This window comes from Oncorhynchus nerka, linkage group LG27 (assembly GCF_034236695.1).
Source record: "Oncorhynchus nerka isolate Pitt River linkage group LG27, Oner_Uvic_2.0, whole genome shotgun sequence".
Lineage (NCBI taxonomy): Eukaryota > Metazoa > Chordata > Actinopteri > Salmoniformes > Salmonidae > Oncorhynchus > Oncorhynchus nerka.
In genome coordinates, this window is record NC_088422.1 from 52,532,854 (window position 1) to 52,550,811 (window position 17,958).

At 46.7% G+C, this 17,958-nt stretch overlaps 3 protein-coding genes across 4 annotated transcripts in view; all 3 read left to right on the plus strand.

Moving 5' to 3' along the window:
• LOC115111991 (dematin) overlaps positions 1-17,958 on the plus strand; it is a 294,338-nt gene that overhangs the window by 48,467 nt on the left and 227,913 nt on the right. The gene's annotated exons all lie outside the window — the stretch shown is intronic.
• Positions 1-17,958, plus strand: part of grin1b (glutamate receptor, ionotropic, N-methyl D-aspartate 1b) — a 58,480-nt gene that overhangs the window by 13,592 nt on the left and 26,930 nt on the right. Inside the window, exons 4-9 of one of the 2 annotated variants that reach the window (XM_029638594.2) lie at positions 5,501-5,563; positions 6,237-6,334; positions 6,698-6,819; positions 7,452-7,626; positions 8,758-8,902; positions 9,182-9,268. In XM_029638594.2, the coding sequence (XP_029494454.1) occupies positions 5,501-5,563; positions 6,237-6,334; positions 6,698-6,819; positions 7,452-7,626; positions 8,758-8,902; positions 9,182-9,268 (690 nt within the window). The remainder of the gene's footprint in view (positions 1-5,500; positions 5,564-6,236; positions 6,335-6,697; positions 6,820-7,451; positions 7,627-8,757; positions 8,903-9,181; positions 9,269-17,958) is intronic. The other variant, XM_029638595.2, reaches the window with a different exon arrangement.
• On the plus strand, positions 13,988-17,897 carry thy1 (Thy-1 cell surface antigen). Its single transcript, XM_065011853.1, is given in 8 exon segments — positions 13,988-14,021; positions 14,456-14,683; positions 14,686-14,784; positions 14,787-15,095; positions 15,098-15,493; positions 15,496-15,797; positions 16,306-16,823; positions 16,825-17,897. Coding segments are annotated over 8 exon segments (2,115 nt in total). The 3' UTR covers positions 17,054-17,897.

Consider the following 17,958-nt stretch of genomic DNA (forward strand, 5'->3'; position numbering starts at 1 on the left):
GGTCTGCTTGAAACATGTTGGTGTTAAAGACTTGGACAGAGAGAGGCTGAAAATGTCAGTGAAGACACTTGCCAGTTGGTCAGTGCATGCTCGGAGTACACGTCCTGGTAATCCGTCTGGCCCCGTGGCCTTGTGAATATTAACCTGTTTAAACCTCTTACTCACATCAGCTGCGGAGAGCGTGATCACACAGTTGTCCGGAATAGCTGGTGCTCTCATGTATGTTTCAGTATTATTTGCCTCGAAGCGAGCATAGAAGTAGTTTAGCTCATTTGGTAGTCTTGTGTCACTGAGCAGCTCTCAGCTGTGCTTCCCTTTGTAGTCTATAATGGTTTGCAAGAACGACATTTATTGGATATTTCAAACTTTTTTAAAGAAACAAGGAATACCTAGGATAGGATAAAGTAATCCCTCTCACCCCCCTTAAAATATTTAGATGCACTACTGTTCCACTGGATGTCATAAGGTGAATGCACCAATTTGTAAGTCGCTCTGGATAAGAGCGTCTGCTAAATGACTTAAATGTAAATGTAAATCAAAAACTGAAAAATTGGGCATGCAAAATTATTCAGCCCCTTTACTTTCAGTGCAGCAAACTCTCTCCAGAAGTTCAGTGAGGATCTCTGAATGATCCAATGTTGACCTAAATGACTAATGATGATAAATACAATCCACCTGTGTGTAATCAAGTCTCCGTATAAATGCACCTGCACTGTGATAGTCTCAGAGGTCCGTTAAAAGCGCAGAGAGCATCATGAAGAACAAGGAACACACCAGGCAGGTCCGAGATACTGTTGTGAAGAAGTTTAAAGCCGGATTTGGATACAAAAAGATTTCCCAAGCTTTAAACATCCCAAGGAGCACTGTGCAAGCGATAATATTGAAATGGAAGGAGTATCAGACCACTGCAAATCTACCAAGACCTGGCCGTCCCTCTAAACTTTCAGCTCATACAAGGAGAAGACTGATCAGAGATGCAGCCAAGAGGCCCATGATCACTCTGGATGAACTGCAGAGATCTACAGCTGAGGTGGGAGACTCTGTCCATAGGACAACAATCAGTCGTATATTGCACAAATCTGGCCTTTATGGAAGAGTGGCAAGAAGAAAGCCATTTCTTAAAGATATCCATGAAAAGTGTCGTTTAAAGTTTGCCACAAGCCACCTGGGAGACACACCAAACATGTGGAAGAAGGTGCTCTGGTCAGATGAAACCAAAATTGAACTTTTTGGCAACAATGCAAAACGTTATGTTTGGTGTAAAAGCAACACCCTGAACACACCATCCCCACTGTCAAACATGGTGGAAAGAACTGAAAACTGCTGTTCACAAATGCTCTCCATCCAACCTCACTGAGCTCGAGCTGTTTTGCAAGGAGGAATGGGAAAAAATGTCAGTCTCTCGATGTGCAAAACTGATAGAGACATACCCCAAGCGACTTACAGCCCAATTTTTCAGTTTTTGATTTGTTAAAAAAGTTTGAAATATCCAATAAATGTTGTTCCACTTCATGGTTGTGTTCCACTTGTTGTTGATTCTTCACAAAAAAATACAGTTTTATATCTTTTTGTTTGAAGCCTGAAATGTGGCAAAAGGTCGCAAAGTTCAAGGGGGCCGAATACTTTCGCAAGGCACTGTATACGCACAGTCCACCACCCCTTGTCTTACTAGATGCCGCTGTTCTATCCTGCCGATACAGCGTACGTCTAACCAGCCAGCTGTATGTTGATAATGTCGTAATTCACCTACGACTCAGTGAAGCATAAGATATTACAGTTTTTAATGTCCCATTGGTAGTTTAATCTTCCTCGTAGGTCATCGATTTTATTTTCCAATGATTGCACGTTAGCTAGAAGAGTGGAAGACAGGAGGGTTTATTCGATCGCCTATGAATTCTCAGATGGCAGCCCAACCTCCGTCCTCTTTTTCTCCGTCATTTCTTCACACAAATGACAGGGATTTGGGCCAGTATGTCGTTCACGTCGGTCCTGAATGTCCTGAAGGTTTTTTCGGTCATAAGAGACGGTAGCAGTAACATTATGTACAAAATAAGTTACAAACAGCGCAAAAACATGAACATAAAAATACAATCGGTTAGGAGCACGTAAAACGTCAGCCATGTTCTCCGGCGCCACTTTTGTGTTCCAGTTACTTGTATTTCGGGATTTATTATTTAATGAATTTTCCTATCTTTTATCTATTTAAAAATACTATACATAAAAAATGAACACAAAGTATTTTACAACATTCCCTAACTTGAATAGTATAGTGTATTTATAATTTATTTAGTAATTGTGCTTTATTTTATTATTTCTGTTTATTTTTTACGACAATCATTAACAGTGTTGGATGTTCCATTTTATTTACAATAACCATGGAGTGGTCTTGGTGTCTCTGAATAGTTGGTTATCAATGTATAGCTTGTCGACTACAAGAGCTACACGTCTCCCTTTTAGTCTATTGTCTTTGGAGAGTGGATACAGTACTCTGCGTCGTTCTGTGATTTCCTTTGGGAACTGATTGTTCATGCCTATTTTAAAACCTGCAAGTCTTTTCCCCAGGGTTTTAACCATTATTTCATATTTTAAGGATGCACATTTGGCAACAATTGGGCGCTCGTATCCCTGTCCTCTCTGTCTAAAACGATGTACCAGTTTGAGTTTAATTTGGTCGACAGGGCTGTCTGGGATCTGTAGCTGTTGAACCATAAATTATTTCACCAGAATCTATGGATCTTCACCTTCATTTTCTTTAATTTCGGTAAGCACCAGATTTCCACGTATTGATGTAGTCTGTATATCAATTAAGGTTTATCTTAACAACGTTCTCTCTCTTTTAAATTCATTAACATCAGCTTTCATTACATTGACTGTACCCTGAAGCTTTTTTGTTTCTTTTTCCAGCGTCGTGGCTTTCTCATCACTTATTTCAAGGCTCATTTTAAGGCTTGCCTTCAACTCATGTATATCTTTACACACTAACCTGCCTAAATGACTCACACCGGTTTTGAGAATCCTGTTCATTGACTTCAGCTCAGCGTTCAACACCATAGTGCCCACAAAGCTCATCACTAAGCTAAGAATCCAGGGACTTAAACACCTCCCTCTGCAACAGGATCCTGGACTTCCTGACTTGCCGAAACCCAGGTGGTAAGGGTAGGCAACAATACATCTGCCACGCTGATCCACAACACTGGAGCCCCTCAGGGGTGCATGCTTAGTCCCCTCCTGTACTCCCTGTTCACACACGACTGTGTGGACAAGCACGACTCTAACACCATCATTAAGTTTGCTGACAACACAACAGTGGTAGGCCTGATCACCAACAACGATGGGACAGACTATAGGGAGGAAGTCAGAGACCTGGCAGTGGTGCCAGGGGATGTAGTGGAGTGGGTCAAGAGTTTCAAGTTCCTTGGTGTCCACATCATCAGCAAACTATCATGGTCCAAACAAGACAGCCGTAAAGAGGTCACAACAACACCCCTCAGGAGACTGAAAAGATTTGGCATGGGTCCCCAGATCCTCAAAAGGTTATACAGCTGCACCATCGTGCACCATCCTGATCGGTTGCATCACAACCTGGTATGGCAACTGCTCGACATCCGACCTTAAGGTGCTGCAGAGGGTAGTGCATCTGGCCCTGTACATCACTGGGCCATACGCACTAAACTTCCTGCCATTCAGGGCCTATATACCAGGCGGTGTCAGAGGAAGGCCCAAAAAATTGTCAAAGACTCCAGTCACCCAAGTCATAGACTGTTCTCTCTGCTACCACACGGCGAGCAGTACTGGAGCGCCAAGTCTAGGTCCAAAAGTCACCTTAACAGCTGCTACCCCCAAGCCATAAGACTGCTGAATTCATCAAATGGCCACCCGGACTATTTATATTGACACCCCACCCCTTTGTTTTTACACTGCTGCTACTTGCTGTTTATTATCTATGCATAATCACTTTACCCCTACCTACATGTACAAATTACCTCGACTAACAAGTACCCCCTGTATATAGCCTCATTATTGTTATTTTATTGTGTTACTTTTTATTTAATTTTTTACTTTAGTTTATTTAGTAAATATTTTCAATTTCTTGAACTGCATTGTTGGTTAATGGCTTGTAAGTAAGCATTTCACGATAGAAATACATTTTATTTGATTTGAACTTAAGCATGCTTAATTTATCATTTTAGATTTTAGCAGTTCGGTTTCCATGCTTACTGTACAGGGTGGTGAAAATAGATCATTTGTGTCAGTCAAAGAGGCTCATATTTTTTGAATTTTTTTTATTGACTTTGGTTCTCCATTCTTTCCATGTTTAATCTCAGCCATGTTTTTGTTTTGACTGCATTGGTAGTGTTTGTCAGCACGCCTTCTACGGGCGTGTGGGGGAGGACTGGGAGCCAGCGGACCATTCAAACCTTTTTTGCAATACAAAATTCTCCATACCTCCAAGGGAGGTATGTGTGTGTGTGTGTGTGTGTGTATGTGTGTGTGTGTGTGTGTGTGTGTGTGTGTGTGTGTGTGTGTGTGTGTGTGTGTGTGTGATTTTGGAGGTATAGCAACGCCAGACTAATATGTCATTAATACGTATAAATCATGTATGATTAGCTTCACACATAGATATAGACTATATTTCTTATTGTTGTGTTTTTGTGTAGATCATTGGGTTTACATTGTAGACCTGAGCAGCTTTTAAAGCTATGGATCTTCAGACCTATTTATACCATTGGAATTAAATACTACTGTATATACGCAATATATAGTATATACACAATATACTGTATGTACACAGTATATACACACTATATTTAGCTGATTTATCCAAAGATCCAAGACTCTGGTCCCAAACTTTGTGGCATTTAATGGATATTTAAGGGACTATTTAAGGGATATTTAAGGGCGCTTTGTGTCTAGACAGACCATCTGCATGCCATATTGTATTATATCAACATACAGTTTTTAAAATAATAATTCAAGAGGAATAAGGGAGAAACATAATTTGGATATTTAGTAAAATATACTAATGAAGAGAACTTGCCTTTTCAGATACAGGATCTGTGAAAAATTGTCCAAGAGCAACACTAAGATGTAATTTTTCCGGAAAATCTATTAGCTTAATACATTTCCTACAGTCCTATTTGGTTATACTACATTTAGATATTAATGCTGTTTCAGTTAGATACGTTGGTGAACTTGCTGCATTTGCCATTGGCCTTCCATTTGAGAATGACTATAGACTACTGAATGAGCAATGTCGCTGAGGGATATTTTTGGTTCCCACAACACCATGGTGGAGCATGCCTGTGTCAGACAGTTAAAACCTAAGGAATCTGTGATGCTGTGAGCAGGCCTTTGATGTTTTTGCAAGCCCCAGTGTTGGGAATCCCAAGTTGAAGCAGAAAAGTGGAGATTTGTTGGAATGCTTTACTGCACACCATTTATAACTGTTTATAATATCCTTCTGTGTCTGCATATTTTCTCTGTGCACATTACTCATCAGAATAAAAACAAGAACTATGAAAACCTCGACCAACTGTCCTATGACAACAAGCGAGGACCCAAGGTATACTTGCATGGTCAATGCACGCCGCCCACCAATTCTCTGAACGTAGCCACTAGAAACTAGAAAGTCAAACAGTCAACAACCGATTCCAGAGATATCCTTATCCTGGTAGCACGTATTTTTACATTTTCTTTTATGATTTCAGTCGGGAATGGGTTTTTAGTATATTTTCAGCAAAATGAAATGCCCCTCCAACCTTTTTTATTTTTGTGTAAAGGGTTGCATGTGTTCAAACCAAGGAGATTGCAAGTCTATTACATTGACAAAGTTTGTGGAGATCTGGACGTGTGGGACAGGCACAATCCAGATGGCACCTCCTACCTTTCTGCAGCATTTCCTTCTTCTTTTGTTCTTTGGGAAAGAAACCACCACCACCATCCTCCCTTCCTCCACCACTTTGATTTGCGGTTGCATCAATCTTCTTCTCCCTCTACTTCTAACTTGCACGTTCCTCTTTGGAGTCTTGATAACCCTCAGTTTGCATGCACAAATGCAGAACAATTTTTCCTACCAGCTTCGATTTTTTTTCAGTTAAACAGATTATCTTGGAACCTTTTTTTCCATTTCTTCCACCCCCCCCCCCCCCCCCCCCAAAAGAAAAAGAGGAGCTGAAGACAGCATGGTTCAGGGCTGAGTCCTTCTCCTCCTTGCTAATTTTGTCCCCTAACTGCAGGCAGAGAAAGTTCTCCTGTTCAGCCAAGACACCAACCTGACATCCATGCTGCTGGAGGCCAAGGACCTGGAGGCTCGCGTCATCATCCTCTCTGCCAGGTCAGCTCCCATCTACATCCCTCACTGCACTATACCTCTAAACCTCATATACCACACAGACACGTCTTTATTATGAGGCCAGCAGGACTCGATGACATCATTGTACAGTAGTAGTATATAGTAATACAGGTTACATACATGCAGTATATATTATATCATATTAATATAATAATCATATATTAATAATGAAAACACAAATATACTGTGTCCCTATGTTATTGGTACCCTGGCCGGTAGTGGTCCTGTACATTTTGGATGAACTAACCATTTATTGCACCGAGCAAAATAAACATTGACATGTATTGTAGTCACTGGAGATTGACTGGAGCTGCCATTGTGGTAATGATGTGTATCTGACTGTAGCGAGGACGAAGCGGCGTCGGTCTACAAAGCTGCCCGCCAGCTCAACATGACGGGCTCTGGCTACGTGTGGCTGGTTGGAGAGAGGGAGATGTCTGGTAAAGCTTTGAGTGAAGCACCAGATGGTATGTCCTGCTCCTATACCCTATGCCTCTCTCACAGACTGTGTGACAGATCGGTCATGCTGGTCACATTGCTTTATTATTCAAATGTTTTATCCTCATCGGCTAATCAGTGTGGTGTGTAATACATTGAATGTTTGAACGTTTAAACATTTGTTTGTTTAAAGGTTTAAAACAAGTTATTTCTCATTGTACTGTGCTTTAAATGTCTAACATCTTTTGTTTGTTCCATTTTTAGTGTGTGTGTTTTTTTCAGTAGACAACAAATGAAATAGAGGTTTTGGTAATCTACATTGCTTTGAATTCACGTTAATATGAGTGTCTGGCTCTCATGGGCTAATTTAGAAAAAGTGTGTTGCTACCCCCACATTGAAGTGTAACAGAAAGCTGATGGTAAGCTACAACTGCATTTTGTTTTTTGCCTGGCTACATGTATGACACGTCTGTACATAACCTTCACTTCAACATGCTCACTTTGCCCTAACCCATGTTCTGTACAGTATCATCCCCAACCTAACTCCTATACTTAATAGGTACTTGTTGTTTCTATATAAGCAAGTTTAATGTTCATGGCCTAATATTAGCCATCTCGGGTCGAGTGCTTCTCTAAAACTGTGATTTTGTTGACTGGTCAGGCTTGCTCGGCCTTCAGCTCATCAACGGCAAGAACGAGTCGGCGCATATCAACGATGCCGTGGCTGTGGTGGCACAGTCCATCCAGGAGCTCTTTGAGAAGGAGAACATCACAGAACCGCCTCGCGGCTGTGTAGGCAACACAAACATCTGGAGGACTGGACCGCTCTTCAAACGGTAAGGCCACAAGTAATAGTGAGAGTAACTAAACAAACACTTTTTTTTGTTTTTTTTTGTTTATTTGCACACAGTCAGAAGTAGGTCTGAGTCAGCTTGAAATAACCAGAATATAACCAGAACAGTCCTGTATGGTCCTCAGTATAGGACAAGGGCCAAAACATAAAACTGAACATGCTGGCCCAGGCACCTGAGGTTGCTGGGAGACAGTGCAGGGAGGGCAGTCTGAAAACAAGACCTCCTTTCTGAGCAGTTCTAATTGGAAGTGGACCAAGTCAGACCCCTGAAAATCATCCGTCTCATTGTGCATTCTCTGAGAAATTAAGCTTAGTTTCCATTGGCATTTAGGGCCATGCAGGTCAAATTCAAGTCGGGTTGGGGTAGCCTTGGTGGGTACATCTCGAATTGCATTTCCTTTGCCTCCAAAATGTAGTGTCTGGCTTTTGGCAAGAATACATAGACAGAACTCAGAATTAAGGGGATAGAGGATTCTACATCAGAGGACTTAGGGTGCGTTTGTAAATTCACTTTGGCTATCTACTCCGATTCCAGAGCACTCTCGCCTGAGTGTGCCAGAGAGCAGAATAACTGATGCATTTACAAATGCTCAACACCCGTTGAATATGGCCGGTGTCAGTAAATGTTGTTTCCAGCCACACAGTTACAGTCACCAACGCTCTGGATAACATGAAATCAGCCTAACCAGTTCTGCTAGGGCGAGTAAAATGGTCAGAGTGAGGTGTTCTCTCATTTGTGTCTGGAAGTAGCTAGCAAGCTAGCCAACCTTAACCAGTTAGCTTGGGTGCTTAACTGCTGTTGTGTTGTCAGAATGCTCGCATCAACCCTAATCCTCGGCCAGAGGGTTGAGTGTGCGCTCTGACAGCTCCGAGAGCGAAATGCTATGAATTTATGTATGGACAACCTGACAACATTCTGAATTTACAAATGCACAGAACGCACTTTGAGCGCACTCTGGCACTCCAGATTGAATTTACGAACACACCCTCCTCCCTTCATCCTCATTGTTTTAAATCTCCCATCTCACCCCCTCTCATCAACCAAGTCCATCATGTCATATTGGGATGATTTGTCTGATGATGCCATCCCTCCGATCTCCCCGTTGGACTCTAGAGTGCTGATGTCATCCAAGTACCCAGATGGCCTGACAGGACGCATCGAGTTTAATGACGATGGTGACAGGCGGTTTGCTACCTACAGCATCCTCAACTACCAAAAGACCAGGCTGGTGCAAGTGGGCATTTTCAACGGCACCCAAGTACGGGGGGTTTTATTAAATGTTTTATGTTACCAGTTGTACACAATACAGTATTTTTTAAATGAAGTGTTAAATTAAATAATTATGCCTTGGTGCTATCATTTTGTGCTTGTGTTATTATCAAATGTATAAAACCAAGTTGTATGGGGAACATTAATATTTGGGGTGGTTTGTACATAGAGGTGAAATAACTAGCCCAATTAAATTAGCGTGCCATATGATTGTACTGTCTGAATTACTTTTTCCCATACTAGCCATTCTATTTCTTTGGTTTTGTAGGTGGTGATGAATCCGCAGAGGAAGATCATTTGGCCAGGAGGAGAGACGGAGAAGCCAAGAGGATACCAGATGTCTACCAGACTAAAGGTAGCTACTACGTCCAGCACATGGCCGTAGCCAGGATCTGAGTTTTAGTGAGGTCTGGAGGTGAGGTCCCCCCCCCCCCATCCAAGACATTTTTGGAAAGTTCAATTTAATTTAACTCTAAAATGCTATTTGGAGAACAGCAAAAACGAGCAAAAATGAACCCTGCCATTATCACATATATATATATTTTTTTAACCTTTATTTAACCAGGCAAGTCAGTTAAGAACACATTCTTATTTTCAATGACGGCCTGGGAACAGAACTGCCTGTTCAGGGGCAGAACGACAGATTTTTACCTTGTCAGCTCGGGGGTTTGAACTCGCAACCTTCCGGTTACTAGTCCAACGCTCTAACATACTCTGCCGCCCCGGCATTGGTTGCTGAAGCTTCATTCACCTCTACACATTCTACAAACACATAGCCTATTAGCTACACAATTTGCTTCTACACATTAACTCAGCACCGGGATTATCAGTAATCAAGGTAAGACCCAAGTGCAGACTGTGTGAAGTAACAATGTTTATTGTAACAACAGGGGCAGGCAAACAACAGGTCAAGGCAGGCAGGGGTCGATAATCCAGAGTAGAGGCCAAGGAACCTGATGGCAGGCAGGCTAAGAGTCAGGACAGGCAAGGGTCAAGACCAGGATGATGAGAAAAAGAGAGACTGAGAAAAAGCAGGAGCAGAGACAAACCGCTGCTTGACTTGAACAAAACAGGTATAACTACACAAGGGAAGATGGGCGACACCTGTAGAGGGGTAGAGACAGTCACAAGGACAGGTGAAACAGATCAGGATGTGACGGGGATTAAAAACTATAATTGAATAAGTAACAGAGGGACCTGTTAGCATAAAAAATATTTTATTAGGGACAGATTTATATTTACTGAGGGGGGGACTGGTCCAACTCAAGGTGTCATAAAAAAATGCACCCCTCTGCCCAACATTACAAATATTTTCACATGACCCTCCCCTTGTATTGTTAAATAAATTGAACACCCTCCCTCTCATAAAATTTCCTCAAAACAATGTTTACAACCACAAACAATAAATGTAGCAACCCTATGTTTATAAACGTTGATATAAACTTTTCCACTTTAGCATGCTTTTTGGGCCAGAAGGTTGAGGGTTCGCTGACCACCACGGAGAGATCACTCTCCCTAACTGTTTCATTACAATATGATCAGAAGCAGCTGCAGACAATGATTTTCCACATTTTGATGCCATAATTATATAAAATATATGCAACACATTTTCCCACCAACAGGTTTCTGTGCCTGTGTACCACACAACCAATGAACGAAGCATATTTTTAGTCACTTCAAAATGACGATTTGCCTGTTGAACACCATAATAATAGACTATGTCAATCTCGACAATTTTTTTTTTTTTTTTTTTTTAAATACATCCCTCCCTACTAGGGCTGACCCAATTTTGGTCGACTGAGATTTCTTTAGTTGAGCAATGGCAAATATATATATTTTTCATGGTGCACAAGACATCCGCCTGATTCGCGCTTGTCTCAGTGGACTAATCTGTTGCTGAGGCCGCGGGGATGGGACAGTCCATCACTCTAAGACATGTGCTACTGAAATTGCATATGGTTATATTATGTAAGAACAATGGTGCAACTAGGGTTGCAAAATTCCTGGAACTTTCAATAAACTCCCTGGTTTTCCAGTGCGGCAAGTCCAAACCCAACTCAAATCAAGTGCCGTGGGGCTCCCCCTTGAGTCATTTGGATTGATTTATTGATTTCATCAGTTAAAAAAAGACATATATATATATATATATATATATACACAAATATTTTTTAAGTGACCGAGATTGCACAATAACTAAATATATATTTTTTTTACATAAATACATATACAATTACATAGATACAGACACATTACAGAGATACAGACAAAAAAATGCTCAACCTCCAGATGAGTATCAAGGGGAGAGTTTACGTACAAATCTTGTCTGTCTGTAGCTTATTCTTTAGATGTTTGGGGCTGCTGGCGAACCATGATGTGCAGGCATAATCAATGTGACACAGGACTAGTGCACTTGCCAGAGTCTTTTGGGTGTATATAGCTAGGTTTCCATCCAATTGGTGACCGAATTTCATGCAAATATTCTAAAATCTGCATAAAAACAACATGCACATTTCAGAGTTCCCTGTGGCGCCAGTGAACATGACAGTAAATATTTTAATTTACCGGACATTTGAGAAATTTACTAGACATCAATATGCATTCAGAACCGACCTGGCGCAGCCAACGTGGGATATTGGCCAAATTAGCCACATTTACGTGTCTTTAAAAACAGATTATAACAAATTATAAAAACACTATTCATTGGGTTACGATGTGTATTCTGCCCTTGAGTTGCGTTCCCATGCAAAACTAGAATGATAGCTAACAACTAAGTCTTCAATAAAACTCCCAAGGCGTGACTTTTCTTGAATGAATATATTGAAAACGTTTATGTTGTGAAACTGCAAAATACAGAAAAGAATATGCTTTAGTGTTCAATTCACACCGACATACTGTAGCTGTACATTAAACATTTGAAGTTGCATAAATACAAAGCACGCGCTAAGGTACCATGCATCTGGCATGATGCCAAACCATATAGCTAATTGTTAACCATATGGTAATTGCTCCTTTCATTACTCTAATAATGTATAACCATCTATGTAGAATAACAAAGCATATTACACTAGAAACAGTAACAAAACTACAGTATTGTATATTTTACAATTCGTTTGCATGACGCATGAGCAAAGTAATACAGCTAACGACATACACAAAAGGCATTGCAATTTGTGAGTAAATGCAACCAACATTGATATTGTAGCGACCCGCACAGACAGCTGTGTGTTATGTGCTAGGCTAGGAGGTGGTTGTGTTGTACTGACCAGTACCCGGTGTTCGCGGGGTCCGACATGTCAATCAACCTGCTATCTGCCAATCACGGGAATGCCTGGAATGTTCTGATGCCGGGCATCCTGGTGGTTGGCGGAGTGGCGTGGAGGGGGGTTGGGCATTGAAAGTTAAGACCAGGTTCAGCCTTTGTTCTCTCTCTCTTACGTCTGGGCTTCACAAGAGAAGGTCACGATTGGCTTGTGGGTTATCTGTCATCTATTTGGCGTGTGCTACGGCCCAAACAGTAGCCTGTGTAAAGTTGGTTCAATAAACCGTCAATTCGCAAACTCAAGCCTCTGTCTGGACAATTGTTCATTTATGATCTAGTCAGGTCATTACATTGGTGTCAGAAGTAAAAACGTTGATACAAGTTAGCCAGCTAGCTAGCTGACTTATGTGGCTAGCTACCGTAGGTGAGAACGGGGATTGAAAATGCTTCGAGGGAATCCGAAAGTGAAGGTGGAGGTAGGGGACGATTATGGCCAAGGAGGTGCGTGTGAATGGACGTCGGGGGTTCTGTCTGAGGAGATCGCCAGGGCGTCGGAGCGCAGAGGCCGCTTGAGGGAGGACGTTAGAGTGATGGTGGCTGAAGCGGGCATGAGTGCTTCGTCGAGTGTATTTCGGGCGGACCGAAGTGGCGACGTCGACGCGGCGTGACGAGGAATCTGGGGCTCAGGATGTAAACAAACATGGCGGCGCCCAGTTCCCGGCTGCGTCCGTATCTGTTAAGACCCCGAAGTATTCCGGTAAGGCGGATTGGGAAGCTTTTCATGCTCAGTTTGAACTGTTAGCTCATTTTAGGGGGTGGTCGGATGAAGAAAGGGCACTGCAGTTGGCTTTATGCCTCACGGATGAAGCTCTGTCCTGTTTGATATTGATTAGCCCCGAGGACAGGCATGGTGCTCTAGTGGGAGCACTGAGGAGGCGCTATGGACAGTGTGTACAGCCCGGGCTACTGCGCTCCGAACTGAGGAATAGACGCAGGCAGCCTGGAGAGCCTATACGGGTGCTAGCTAATGACATTGAGAGCCTCTCTCGGCGGGCATATGCTCACATGCCCCCCTCCGTGCAGAGCGAGCTAGCACGGGACCAGTTCATACAGGCGCTCTCCCCTACGGAGCTGCGCATACAGACCCAGCTGGCTCATCCTGAGTCATTGCAGACAGCCTTGGAGATGGCTTTGGAGAGGGAGCTGGTGTGGGCTGGGGCTTCAGCTGGGGCTTTGGTGGGGGTGCAGGGAGACACACCCTCTGTGCGAGCTGGGGGCAGAGCAGCCCGGAGCCGGAAAAGCCTGCTTGGGTGGCCGAAATGACAGAACTCATTCGGGCTGTGTCGCTACAGGCGGCACGAAACACAAGCCCTGGTCCCAGGGTCTGCTGGGGTTGTGGCCAGCCAGGCCATCTGCGCCGAGATTGCCCCATGTCCCCCAGAGCTCAGGGAAACGGCTCGGGGTCCGCATAGACCGGGTAGTGCGGACCCCTGGCTTTCTATCCCAACCACCATCATCTTCAGGAGGAGCCCACCGGCACAGACGGGGAAGCAAGGCTCCACTTCCCCCAGAAGCAGACGAGGGCAAGCGGAGGGAGCCTGTTGTTGTGGTGGGCCGGACCTGTGTTGGGGACTTTTGTCATGTCCCTGTCACTGTGGAGGGGTGCCCTGCTCCGCCCTGGTGGACACTGGGTCCACAGTAACCCTGGTGAGGCCAGATATTGTGCCAGGTTGGACTCAGTGTGAGCCTACAACTGTGCAGCTCCGCACAGTCACAGGTGAGCTGGCACCCATGAAAGGGAAGGGAATAATGACTATGACAGTAGGGGCAGGACTGTGCGTCATCCTGTGTGGGTGGCGGCTGTGCAGGACCCTTGTATCCTGGGGTTGGACTTTCTTAGGAGCACAGGCTGCCAGTTAGACCTAAATAGGGGCACACTGAGCTTCCAGGGAGGGACGGAAGTCACCATGGCCCCCCCTAATGTCACATTCACTCAACCCAACAAACCCTTTACTCCAACAGTTAAAGCAGCAGAGACTCATGGCTGCGCCCCCTCCCCCACAGCTGTGTGTGACTTTTCCCCAGTCCCCCTGTCACCTACGGCGGTGTGTTACATTCCCCCAGCTACCTCCATGACACAGCCCTCTGTGAGCCCGGGCCGCACCCCCAGCCCAGCTACCCCAGATGGGAGAGGAGAGGACACTGTCTGCAGTGAGGGAGATATGGGGAGGAACTGTGTTGGTCTTGACCCTGAGCAGCAGGAACGGTTGTGGCAGTTGCCGTTTGAATTCAGAGACAGCTTTGCGTTGAGTGAGGAAGAGGTGGGTCAGACTCTTCTGGTGCAGCATGAGATCGACACAGGTGATGCTCGACCCATCAAGATGCGTCCCCGCCGTATCCCGCTGGCACGCCAGGAGGCGGCAGACAAGGCTGTGTTGGAGATGCAGCGGGCAGACTTCATTGAGCCCTCAGACAGCCCCTGGGCGGCGCCAGTCGTCATGGTTCCGAAGAAGGGGGCAAGCTGAGGTTCTGTGCGGACTACAGGCGGCTGAATGAGGTAACCAGGAAGGACTCATACCCCATACCACGTATCGATGAGTCGCTGGACCTGGTTAGGGGTCCTCCTGGTTCTCCTCACTAGACCTCCGCAGTGGCTACTGGCAGGTGCCCCTCTCCCCAGAGGCCAGAGCCAAAACTGCGTTCTCCACTAACAGAGGACACTGGCAGTTCAAGGTCCTGTGCTTTGGCCTGTGCAACGCTCCAGCTACTTTTGAGCGTTTGATGGACAGGGTGCTGGATGGCATCCCCCGACAGCAGTGTCTGGTATACCTCGATGACATCCTGGCCCATGGCAGCTCCTTCCAGTCAGCCCTGGGGGCGCTACGGCGTGTGCTGGAGAGGGTGGCTGCCGCAGGTCTGAAGCTCCACCCGAGAAGTGCCACTTCATGAGGAGAGAGGTGTCCTTCTTGGGCCACCGAGTGGGGAAGGAGGGGATCAGCACCATGGAGGACAAGGTAGGGGCTGTCAGAGACTGGCCCACCCCCACCGACCAGCGTCAGCTGAAGAGCTTCCTGGGCCTGGCCTCGTACTACAGGAGGTTTGTACGGGGCTTCTCAAGCGTTGCTGCTCCACTGAACCGCCTGCTGCCGAAGGACAAGGCTTTCACTTGGACAGTGGAGTGTGAGGAGGCGTTCAACACCCTCAAACGTGCACTGATCGAGGCCCCGTGCTCGCCCCCTGACCTCACCTTGCCCTTTATCCTGGACACAGACGCGAGCAATGTGGGCATGGGTGGGGTGCTGGCCCAGGTGGGGCCAGAGGGGAGAGAGTGGTGGCGTACTTCAGCAAAACATTTGACAAACATGAGCGCCGCTACTGTGTCACCCGGCGGGAGCTCTTGGCTGTTGTGGCTTCCGTCAAACACTTCAAGTACTACCTGGGTGGTCTGCCCTTTACTGTAAGGACTGACCACTCTGCTCTCCAGTGGCTCATGTCTTTCAGAGAGCCAGAGGGGCAGGTGGCACGCTGGTTGGAGGAGCTTCAGCCGTATGACTTCACGGTGGTGCACAGGGCAGGGGCACGCCACTCCAACGCCCGACGCCATGTCCCGTCGGCCCTGTACTGCAGACGGCTGCCGCCACTGTGAACGGAGAGAGGGACGGGAGAGAGAGCTGCGGGCAGAGGAGGGTGTCTGTGCCACAGTGTGTCGGGCGAGCGGGCCTGTCTGCTGTGAGCTGCAGACTGTCGACGTGGCTGAATGGCGGCAGCAGCAGGGACGGGACACAGACCTACAGCCAGTGCTACAGTGGGTAGAGGCGCAGGTGAGGCCACCATGGGAAGAGGTGACAGCGCTCTCACTCGCGACCAAAGGGTTGTGGTCGAAGTTTGAGAGACTGCGGCTGGCTGATGGCGTGCTACAGCGGGCATGGAAGGAGTCAGCTACGGGAGAGGAGAGGTGGCAGGTGGTGGTCCCAAAAGCATTGCGGGAGGCTGTGCTCCAGAGTACTCATGGGGGTGGGGACTGGACACTTTGGGGTCACAAAAACACTGCGCCGTCTCCGTCAGGGCTTCTACTGGGGGCAGCACAAGAGGGATGTGGAGGACTTTTGTCGCCGCTGTGACAACTGCACAGCGAGAAAGGGCCCCCAGGCCGCTCTCATGCTCAGCTCCAACAGTTCCCAGTGGGGGCTCCCATGGAGAGGGTGGGAGTGGATGTAGTTGGGCCGTTCCCCACCACAGACAGTGGAAACCGCTGGGTGCTCACGGCCATGGACTATTTCACAAAATGGCCCGAGGCCTATGCTCTGCCTGACCAGGAGGCAGAGACCATCGTCGACGCCCTGACAGCGGGGATGTTCAGCAGGTTTGGAGCTGCAGAGTCCATCCACAGCGACCAAGGCAGAAACTTTGAGTCCCGTGTGTTCGCCACCATGTGTGAGAGGCTGGGTATGCACAAGACCCGCACTACTCCTCTCCATCCTCAAAGTGATGGCCTTGTGGAGCGCTTCAACAAAACGCTTGGACAGCAGCTGGCCATCGTCTCTTCCAAACACCAGCGTGACTGGGACAAGCACCTGCCTATGGTCCTCATGGCATGCCGCTCCGCTGTCCAAGACTCCACCTCCTGCACGCCTGCCCTCCTCATGCTGGGGAGAGATCCGCACCCCTGCGGAGATGGCGTTTGGTCGGCCCCTGGATAGCCCTCATGTTCCTCCGGGGCCGGAGTATGCCCGGAGACTCCAGGACCGCCTGGAGACAGCCCACACCTTCGCCAGAGAGCAGCTGGTGAATGCAGGTGTGAGGCAGAAAAGGGACTATGACGTGCACACCCGGGAAGGCACTTTGTGGCTGGGGAGCTGGTCTGGGTCTACAGCCCCCTAAGGAAAAAGGCAGATGCCCCAAGTTGGACAGTCACTGGGTGGGACCCTGCAGTGTCCTGGAGAGGGTAGGGGAGGTTGTGTACCGGGTGCAGCTTCCTCCCAGGGGGAGAAAGGTGGCACTGCACCGGGACAGGTTAGCCCCATACAGAGGGGCCTCTTCTCCCCAAACCCCAGGAACCCCCACAATTCCCCTCTCTGGCAATGACATTCTCCAGGCACCCACCCTCAGGTGCCGCAGACAAGGCTCCAGACAGCCCACTCCCCCTGTCTCCCCCCCTGTGTCACCGCGTGGTTCCCCAGAACCACGGACTGTATTACCCGTTCAGGCTTCCTTGTCCCCCATATCCCTGCCTTCATCCCCTGGTTCCCAGAGGGGCACTCTGCGACCATCACGGCCACGCAGGCAAAGGAGACCTCCGGGTCGCTTCAGAGACTTTGTTTGTTCCCTCGGGGACGAGGGACTTTGTGGTGGGGGGGCTGTGTAGCGACCCGCACAGACAGCTGTGTGTTATGTGCTAGGCTAGGAGGTGGTTGTGTTGTACTGACCAGTACCCGGTGTTCGCGGGGTCCGACATGTCAATCAACCTGCTATCTGCCAATCACGGGAATGCCTGGAATGTTCTGATGCCGGGCATCCTGGTGGTTGGCGGAGTGGCGTGGAGGGGGGTTGGGCATTGAAAGTTAAGACCAGGTTCAGCCTTTGTTCTCTCTCTCTTACGTCTGGGCTTCACAAGAGAAGGTCACGATTGGCTTGTGGGTTATCTGTCATCTATTTGGCGTGTGCTACGGCCCAAACAGTAGCCTGTGTAAAGTTGGTTCAATAAACCGTCAATTCGCAAACTCAAGCCTCTGTCTGGACAATTGTTCATTTATGATCTAGTCAGGTCATTACAATATGTAAGAAAC